The sequence below is a fragment of the Octodon degus genome, unplaced genomic scaffold (genome assembly GCF_000260255.1).
Source record: "Octodon degus isolate 3935 unplaced genomic scaffold, OctDeg1.0 scaffold00057, whole genome shotgun sequence".
In the NCBI taxonomy this organism is placed as follows: Eukaryota; Metazoa; Chordata; class Mammalia; order Rodentia; family Octodontidae; genus Octodon; species Octodon degus.
This window is the reverse complement of record NW_004524633.1, coordinates 5701508-5711770: the sequence shown is the minus strand read 5'-3', so window position 1 is coordinate 5711770 and position 10263 is coordinate 5701508. Positions and strand designations below refer to the sequence as shown.

The following is a 10263-nucleotide window of genomic DNA, read 5'->3' as shown; positions in this document are numbered from 1 at the left end:
GCGAGCGCGCCGTCAGCGCCCTGCTCGGCCGGCTCAGCCTGGGGGGCGGCGGCCGCGAGGCCTGAGCGCGGCGGGCGGGAGGCCGTCGCTGGCGTCAGACTGTCGCTGCCGATGTTCAGTTACGTGGTTCTGTATGCAAAGAAAAAGACAAAAAAAATGATAACTTGTTACGGGACTTGTTGAAATGTGATGCGAGGTGCCGGACTTGACAGACTGTGATACATCGATTCAGGGGGAGCGGTTGGGGGAGCCGGAGGAGGACTGTTGGGCCGACCTTCAGCGGTCGTTGTCAACCGTCTGCCCTGGGAAGGAAGTGACTGAGAAGAGAGGGATAGCGACCCGGAAGGCGCCGGCCTCACAGCGCGATGTAGGGACTCGGGGACAGTGGCGCGTGCTGCGAGGCTCTGGGGTCAGTGTTCTAATAAAAAGCATGGATCCGATTGCATGGGCTGCGCTTCTCATTCGGGGGGCTCCAGAAGTGAGGTCACAGCGTCGCGACCTGTGCAGCAGCGAATAGGGCTGCGGTGTGTGGAGAAGAGGAGAGGTTCTAACCTGCCAGGAAAGTATGTGTTCAGGGGTAAAATCTACTCGGAAGGTAAGAATCCTAGCTTTCAGGACCCTTCGGGGGATACGCCCCGTCTATACTTCCACGCATTCTTCTCCAAGAAGTGGGGGGCCTCACAGAAGTGGGGAAGTGGAGGGACAGAGCCCGGGCTGCCACGGTGGCCCTGTCCCCGAGGGTGGGCCGGGGACCCCCAGCACGGTGTCTGCCTTAACTGGACTGCCATCAGCTAGAGACCTGCCCTCCCTCTATCTCATGCATTTCCACCTTGGCCCCCAAGGAAATGATTGGCGTCAGCTGCTGTTCTGCATCGTGCTTGCAGTAATCTGACCCCACACACTAAGGGGCGCTGTGGTGGGGCAGCACGAAGGCGGGGTGGGGTGAGGCCCGCAAGAGTGGGCGTGAGCATTACTGGACTAGGGCAGCAGGAGCGCGGGTGGCCCTGGGCCGCTCTGAGGAGCTGGGAAGGGCCGTGCAGAGAAGCTCGCTTAGTTTCCTAAGCGAGGGAAACTCTTCTGTAACAACAAAACCAAATCTAGATTACCTGTGCTAGAGGAAGTTCAGCTATTGAATCTAGTGAGTAATCTTGCTGTTCTGCAGAAAATAATAAAAATATTGCAAGTGAAGGAACAGAGCTTGCAGCCCCAAACATTAGCAAAAGTGATATTAAAAATGCATGACAGGGCAGTAGTTAATAAAAAATAACATACTGGATTTTTAATTTTTGTGGTTTGCCAGATTCTTAAAATTTATATAGTGATTTTGTATTCATAATTTTCTGATTATTTTCTTAACAAAGAATTCCAAATTAACACAAGCATGTGGTTTCACAAAACCTAGACTCTTTTTTTTTTTTTCAATTTATAGTACTAAAACTTAGAGGTGAAAAATTTTCCCTTGCAATTTTCTCCTTCTTTGGGATTTTTGACCAAAATATAGCACAAAGACAATAACCCAAAGCATATGCATATTCACACACACTATGTACATACAAAAGGAGACCAGAGGTCTAAATTTTAAACATTATTACATCAAAAGGCATGTTGCCATTAACTGTACTTAAAATATTTCCCCTCACTTCTATCACACATCCTATTCTTCTTGCCACTTTTGGAAGCAGTTTTGGCATTCCTCTTTTGTGTGTTTATAGGATGTGGTTTAAAAAAAAAATAAGGTGAATGCTGCTGTCCATGCTGTCTGGTGGAAAAGAAGGATGGTCAGACCAGGATGGTGTGTCCTCAGCTTCTTCATCTGACCTGTCCTGCCTAAGACACTCAGCCATGTGACTTCTGGCATTCCTCAAAGTCAAAAGGACCCTGAAATGTAAATGTAAATTGAATTAATTCAGAACATGTCACCATTTGTCCTTGGCCCAAGTCTTCACCCCATCCACTGGACCCAGTCCTGCCCCACCTCCGCAGAGGAGGAGAGGGAGTCTGTTTCCATGGGTACCATGACGCGTTGCCTAGGGGACAGAGAAGGCGAAGGGAAGGCATAGCAGGCTGGACCGAAGGTGTGGCCCTGGGAAGCAGGATTCAGTTAGGAGCAGGGTCGGGGTGCAGGGCAGGGTTGGTGTTGAGGTGGGAGGCGCAGGCCAGGTCGGGCCGGGAGTTTTCCGAGCTGCCCGCGGGTAGGACAGGACCCTGGCACCTGTAGAGGGAATGCCAAGCTGGGCCTTTGCGCGCTGCCAGTTTGTAGCTGAGAAATTCCTTAGTGTTTTTCTTTTTTCTTTTTTAATTTTATTTATTTGTGTGTGTGTGTGTGTGTGTGTGTGTGTGTGTGGCCAGCTCAGCCCACCAGGGGGCGGGGCTGGCTGGCATGTGGTGCTGGGGGATTGAACCGCGGTCCCTGTGCTTTGCTGAGCTTGTTCTAAGTAGGTGCTTTAGACCACTGAGCCATTTCACCAGCCCCTCCTTAGTGTTTTTCTTGTAAATGTCCATCCAACCTCAGGTTGGTGACAGGCAAATGTTAGCAAAGCTTAAAAGTGAAAAATAAACATTTTTTCATATTGTTTTTAGAGCAAAACAGAGGAAAACTCTATGGCAAGGATATGGGCACAGGAGCCAGGCGATCGGGAGCGCTGTGCAAAGCCACTTTAGGGTTGGGGCTCCCTAACTGTCGCCTTTACTCGCCTGCAAAGGCTGTCATAGCAAAACAGTGAAGACAGAGTGACAGAAACCATTACTTTCACAGCTCTGGCAGCTGGCTGCCCCTCCCGGCCTCTCACATCTTTCTCTATGTGGCCCGTCTGTCCCAACGTTCTCATCTTACAGGACACCGGTCATACGTATAAGGGTCCATACAACCCCATTTTGCCTTGACCTCCTACTTGCAAATAAATCCCATTCTGCATGACCAAAACAGGGCTTGGACACACACACACACACACACACACACACACACACACACACACACGTGTGTGTGTGTGTGTGTGTGTGCAGGGGCCATCCTTAAACCTATAACACGGGCCATTTATCAACATTTCAGACTTAAAAGGAAAAAGTCTCCCTTGGGCCTGCACTTGGAGTGTAGACTGGAGGAATGCAGCTGTGAGCTCACCTTGGAGAGCAAACTCACCCCTGGCAGACGGCTGCAAGCTTTCTGTGTTCCCCGCACAGGGCTGAATGTCAGATAAAAGTGCCACACAAGGAGCGAACACTTGTCCTGATAAAGCTATCGCGGGAGCAGATCTCTAGCTAATCCTTCACTTCCTAGACTCTAGCTTAGTCTGTGGGCTGAGAGACTCTCGGTTTGCCTGAATTTTCCTTTGGTAGAACTTGCTACAAACGTCCACTTGGGCTGGTGGAATCACAGTGTTTAGTTTTGTTTGTGGTCATTTGCAGTCTTGGTGGCACAAATGTTTACAAGGAAATATCGACCTTCAAACCAGCTGCTTCCACGCCCTGCCTAAGGTGAGCTCTGACTCAGCTTCTGACATCCCTGCCCTAAACAGGCCCTTGGGTGTTCTCCTGGGAGGAGCGACTCAGGGCTCATTGCACCCCAACTGAGAAGTTCCCCATCTCATTGCTTTCCATCCCCCTAAAAAAGGGTCATTACTGACCTAGCAATGAAGAACTGAAATAAACCCAGTTTCCTTTCAAAATGATTTTACTAGTTGAAATTTGGCAAGAGCCACATCTTACGGAGAGACCCCATGAGGCAGGCTTCTGGGCCACATAGGGACCTGCGTTCCAGGTGACATCGCTGCCCCAACTGTAAGCACAAGTGGGAAAACTCCAGACTCCTCCCTGCACACAGAGGAAGTGGGATCCTCTCTCCCACTCCAGGCTGACGAAGGAAGAGGACAAGATCTACTGAACATGAAACATTATTGTTTCGCTGTGGACACACGGTAATGCTCATTGGGGCAGCTTTCTTTAATAGTTACCATGGATTCAGAGGCTATTTTTGGGCTTATTGAACAATGAGTTTTAGCTTAGGCCCACTGCTATGATTTGTGTCTGGGTGTCCCCCAAAGCCTCATGCACTCATGGGGGTGGACTTCTAGAGTTTGGATTAATTCATGATCCAACGTGGGGCATACGGGTGTGAGTGCTGCACCCGTCCTGGGGCGGAGAGCCTGAATGCAGTGTAAGGAGGGAGAGAGGCTTGCCTGGCGCGGCAGCTGCTGCTCCTCCCTCTTGGCTCTTTGCTGTTTTCCACCTCCATGAGCAGCTGTCCCCTGCCACGTGCCGCTCTGCCTTGGAGCCAGCCGAGTACGGACTGAAACCTCCACTAACTGTGAGCTAAATAAACTTTTCTTTCCTTCATTTTGGATGTCAGATATTTTTGTGCTTGCATTGAGGAAAAAGTAAGTGAGACCTTCACTGAATAAGAATCTGATAGAAAATCCAGAATGTCACCAAGAAAAATTGGGAAAAGAAAGCAGAATTCGAGAGGACATTGTACAGAGGATAGGGAATGGCTGGATTCTCAGAAAAGACCTAAGCTGCTGAAGTCATATGCTTCCTAGAGCCAAAGAAAATAAAAATATGAATTATGGAAGAAATAAACTGTGTTGGAAGGAAGCGTCAGACATTTGAGACCATGTTGATGGCAAGGTGGTAGATAGAACGGAAGCAGACTGCTTCCAAAATATAAAGCTGCACCATCTAGTGAGATTCTCTTAGTATCACTTGGCTTGGTTTTATTTATGTTTAGTGTTTATAGAACTGTCATTTATGAGAGTAATTGGTTCTTCCCACTTTTAAAACAATTTGTGATAGACACAGTAAGTTGCCAAGATTCACATCACAGCCAAGACAATTTACTCATAGCAAAAGAATTTTAAAGCATTTTTTCCCAATTACATCCATGCTGTGACACCTCTTATCTGCATCACAGTCTTTGTGATGTCATCTTTGAGTCACACGGGGTTCTCCTACAGGAACCCCGAAGCTTCTCCAGCTCCCTTTGTCATAAATACAAACATTTCAGGCACCCACACAGATGTGGAGTTCTGATCACATGGGTTTCTACGAAAAACAGGCCTGTTTGTAATTCTGTAATTCATTCCGTGACCTGCATAGTTCTCTTATTTGCCTAAAGCAGTAATGTGAAGGTGAGTCTCCACTCCTGCCCAAGTAATCGGTTATGCGTTAAAATGTGAGCTGGAGGTTTCTTCTTTCTCCCCCTTTCAAGGTAGCAATCTACGGAATGACGATGGCAGAAAGAGTCCTGCAGAAATTAGACGTCCTGGATGCGCAGGCAAAGGCCCTCCTGGACACACGAGCAAAGGTCCGTGAAGCGAGCGCCGAACCGCGCGTCAGCAGTTCAGATTCTCACGTCTTGGTGCAAGTGATTTTGCTTTTGAGTTAATGATGCATTCATCTGAAGATGTAATTTATAAAAATCAAATATGATTAGAAGAGTTATTTATCTCATGGAATAATAAAAGAAGTACAAGAAAAATAACTAATAGATAGCTATTATTTATGGTATATACTAAACCTACCTAAAATATACATATTCTGAAAGATACTGAACATGGCAGGCTGCTTGTACAGTCTCACCAAGGCAGTAAACACAGAGCTACTCAGCAGGTAAGCGGGTGGGAATATCTGCTGTGCCTACTGAATTAGCAATAATTGCAACTTACAGAAACGATGAACCTGGCACGGTGGCGCACCCCTGTGAGCCTAGGCCAGAGAAGCTGAGGCAGGAGGGTCATTTGGAGCAGACCAGCCTGGGCTACAAAGCAAGCTCGAGGCCAGCCTGAATGGCATAGCAAGACCATGAAAAAAAAAAGAAAAAAAGCAGCAATGAAGTACATTTAAAAGGGAAAGACTCAGAGTTCAAGAAAAATAAGAACAAAGACAATTGTTCCCAAAACCTACATCTTTGGTATATATGAACAATTTAATTTTGGTTTGCTGGAAATATTTTCTTAAATTATGTGCTGTATGGTGATCATCTTTTAAAACTTAAAGTATAAGTGTACAACTTGCTTTGGAAACTAAGTTAAACAATATCTAGAGATATATTTAAAAGTTATAGGGCCAGGGAGATAGCTCAGTAGAGTAAGTGCTTGCCTGGCAAACGCAAGGTCCTGAGTTCAATCACTGGTACCAAAAAAAAAAAAAAAAAAAAAAAAGTTATATGTAAAGAAAATTGAATACAGAAAAAAATTAAAAGCCTTGGGCTTTTTCCCTGTAAGGTTATTTATTTATTTTATGTATTTAGTACAGGGTCTACATGGTCTCACTACACAGATGGGACTTGTGATCATCTTATTTTCAGCCTCCCAAGCGCTGGGATTACAGGAGCACCACCATGCCCAGTCTTAATCACCAGCTCAGCACGCCCTGGGGGTGGGGCTAGCACAGCAGGTCAGGGATTGTCTGTCTAAGCAGGCACTTTAATCTGCTGAGCTCTCTGGCCAGCCCCTTTGAGGTTTATTTTTGAGGAAAACAAATTTTAACAGATGGAGTTTATTCACTCACATTTTTTTTGTATTCTTATGAAGATACATACCTGCAGACACTATCCCATATATAAATTTATGTAATTTATCATGTGACTATACATCAGTACAGGAAGGTAGATTTTTACCTATTTCCTTTTTAATGCAAAATAAAGATAAGATCTCAAGCACTGTGGTAATTTTTTTTAAAATTATTTTACAAGGCTGGGCATGGTGGCAAACATCTGTAAGCCCAGCACTAGGGCTGCCGTCTCTACCTGTGGCTCTCACCGCATTACTTTCCCTCCGTACAACTTTGCAATCTTGAGAAGCTCTTGGAATAGAACCATTCTGGAGATGGCCTTCTTCACCACACGTAACGGACCTTGAGGTTCTGGGATTTTGCATGAATCTGCACGCTGAGTTCTCCTGCACTCAGCAAGGCCCAGGCCACAGATTTGGTCTGAGCACCCCCAAGCCCACAGGTTCCCCTTCCTTGGACCTCAGCCTGGAAACCGCCCCAGCCCTAGGAGGTGCACCGGTCAGAGGGATCGCCCTCTTTGTCCCCATTCTTCGGGGTCCCATCTGCTCTGTCGCTTCCCCATACCTGCAGCTGCAGGATATATTCTGCTATATTCATGTATTCTGATTTCCTGCCTCCTCACAGCTAACTCCTGTAGAACTGCATCCTTCTCCAACAGAAGCAGAAGCTCCCATTTCCTTTGACTTTGCTTCCAAATTTTTACGTCTTTATTCTTCTGTTCTGTGCCCTGCGAGAAATTTGTAGAGACAGTATTCAGCTCTTTAACTCACACTTTTTTCCTCTTTGTTCAGCCCACGTGTTTAAATATTTAACAAAGACCTCTCCTGATTGCTTCTCCTTTCCTCCTCTTCCTCCTCCTCCTCTTCTTCCTTTATTCCATATTGGGGATTGAACCCAGGGCCTTTGCACTGAGCTACATCCTTAGGCCTTTATTTGTTATTTTGAGACAGGATCTTACTAAGTTGCTAAATTGCCCAGGTTGGGCGAGCCCTCTGCCTCAGCCTCCCAAAGCACTGGGATTATACAAATGTGCTAACAAACCCAGATTTCAGCCTCTGTTTCTTTGGGTTTTTGTTTTGTTTTTTATATGGTCTTGGTTTGGTTTGCTTTTTCGAGGCAGAGTCCTATTATGTGGCCCAGGCTGGCCCTGCACTTGCGGCAATCCCCGTGGCTCAGCTTCCCAAGCGCTGGGATTACAGGCGTGCGCCACCATGCTGCGCCCTCTGCCTCTATTTCTGCCTCACACAACTAGAAAGTTTGTGTGGGTCTCCAGCTGTGGGCAGGAGAGGAGCAGTTGGAGAGACAGATACCTGCTGTGTTCTAGCCACGCTCTGCATCGACACGTTTGCTAAAGACGATGTACGGGTCCGTGTTCACTTCAGAACCTAACAGCTGGGAGGGAGCCTGAGGTCATCGGGCCCAGCACCCACTTCCAGAGAGGGGAACGAGTTCCTCAGGTCGCGCAGCAAATGCGTAAAAGTCCACGCACAAACGCCTAACTTGCGAGCTGTAAAACTCTTCTCTTATTGCTTGGCATGTTAATTCTGTGAGTCAGTGTGTGTGTGTGTGTGTGTGTGAAATTAAGTTTTGTCCATACAGGCTTTTCCCTATAGGAAAATAATTTTTTTCTTCCTTTGGCTTTGCTTCAGAAAAACAGGCTTCAAAATGAAGAGAAAGGAAAAATCTTGGTTACTCCCTTGACATTTGACTTTCATTTGGAATTTGAAGAGGCTATCGCTGTACCCACATCTAAGGCAGCATCGAGGATGACAGCAGAGAAGTCATGTGACACTAAGAAACCAAAAAAGTAACTATCGTAACGACTTCACACTTTCAGTGTGAAGGTTTAAAGCATTACTTTGTATTGTCTTATATTTAGTTTAAATATACTAGTGTTCCAAGGATAGCTAGCTTATAAAATATGTAATATAACAGTTTACTAATATAGACAGTATTTGTAATTCTAAATGATTTTTAAAAGGCCTTTCTTAAATTCAATTATATTGCTCTAAATTAATGTTAGGATTCTTTTTTCCTGTACTAGGACTGAATCCAGGGCATTTGCACTGAGCTACATCCCTAACCTTTTAAAAATTAAAAAAAAAATTCTCAGACAGGTTCTTCTAAATTGCTAAATTCCCCAGGATGGGCTCAAACTTGCAATCTTCCTGTCTCAGCTTCTAGAGTGCTGAGATTACAGGCGCATGCCACCACAGCTGGGTCCGGGACTTATTGTAAATAACTAAGATGGAGCACATGCACACAATTGTGAATATATACGACATGTACACTCATATACCTACACATTACATTATACAACAATGTAACATATGAACAATGGCTCATTGGATCCATTTAAAGACAGCCATGGTGTATGGCCATATGTCCCAGGATGATACTGTAGTTACTGCTTTCCTGTCAGCTCACTTCCTACATAGTTTGTAAAGGCATCCCTGATTCTGCGTCAGCAACACTGCCACCTGTCAGTAGCTGAATATGTCCCTTCCGAGTCAAAACTGGCGGCTCTGTGGTTGGATGCCAGAGGCAAAGTCAGTTGGAGCTACAAAGACAGAGAGGCACTTATTTCAGAGATTTGGAGCACAAGTGTGGTCTGATCAGTGTCCACAGAACCAAAACCACCCGAAGCACAGCAAAAGGGACACAAAATAGTCACTTGCCAGCTGCTGGGACAAGATCCCGACACCCATGGCTTTGGGTGACCGAGGCTTGCTTGGCCTTCTAGGCAGTCATCTGGCTCCAGGGCAGCTGGGGGCAGGGGAGGAACCAGCTCTCCCAGCAGCAGCCAGGAAGGGGACCAGGCTGGGGGTGGTCCCGGGGGAGACCTGGAACTCACCCTGCTGGGTGCTGTCGTCACCTCACTGTCCACTGAATGCCCACATAAGTCACTCTGACCAATGCCACAGACTGCACAGAAATTATTTGTCACGGTTCTGAGCGCCAGACCATCCAAGATCAACACAGGCAGTCCTGGTTCTCGGGCAACTGTCTTCTTGCTGAAGCAGGAGGGGGAGAGAGAGAGAAGGGAGAGAGAGGGAGAGAGGAAGAGGAGGAAGGAGGGGAAGAGAAAGGAGAGGACAGGAGAGATCCCTCTTATGAGGGCAGTGACCACATACGTGGAGCTCTTAGGATTGCATGCTGAAGGCAGTTCTGTCGAGGACTCAGAAAATAAGAGAGAAGGGTTTCTCTTCCCAGAGGACATTGTATTCTCTTACTTGTGGTAACCGGGACTCACATGTTGGTAGAAGGATAGAGGCTAGGGGCCTTTCTTGTGAGGCTTCCGGTGGATGTGAGGAGCATGTGGCTGAGAGTAGAGGAAAGGTGGTTCTTGTTACTTATGGTGGCCAGGGTGTGGCTCAGCTGTGTGTGTTCTAGTATTCCATGGAACGGAGAACTCGTGGGTAATGAATGTGGACATGAAGCCAGGGGATTTTTCAGCAAAGTGTTGAAGGAGCGACTTGGTGTTCCTCACTTTTATAGTTGAATGTGAGAGGAAAAAATGGAGATAGAATTATTCAGCAGAAAGAAACCATTGGGCCAGGGACATAGCTCAGCAGCACAGTGCCTGCCTGGCAAGTGTGAGGTCCTGAGTTGGATTCCCAGGACAGAAAAAGAAGGAGGAGGAGGGAAGAGGGAGGAGGGAGGAGGAAGAGGGAGGAGGAGGAGGAGGAGGAAAAGGGGAAGAAGAAGAAGAAGAAGAAGAAGAAGAAGAAGAAGAAGAAGAAGAAGAAGAAGAAG

General features: G+C 46.7%; 1 protein-coding gene across 1 annotated transcript in view; it reads left to right on the top strand.

Moving 5' to 3' along the window:
- Positions 1 to 5015: 5015 nt before the first annotated feature.
- CUNH1orf141 (chromosome unknown C1orf141 homolog) overlaps positions 5016 to 10263 on the top strand; it is a 40273-nt gene continuing 35025 nt past the window's right edge. The window contains exons 1-3 of the mRNA XM_023718304.1: positions 5016 to 5123; positions 5208 to 5299; positions 8157 to 8314. Of these exons, the coding sequence (XP_023574072.1) occupies positions 5219 to 5299; positions 8157 to 8314 (239 nt within the window). The 5' untranslated portion in view covers positions 5016 to 5123; positions 5208 to 5218. The remainder of the gene's footprint in view (positions 5124 to 5207; positions 5300 to 8156; positions 8315 to 10263) is intronic.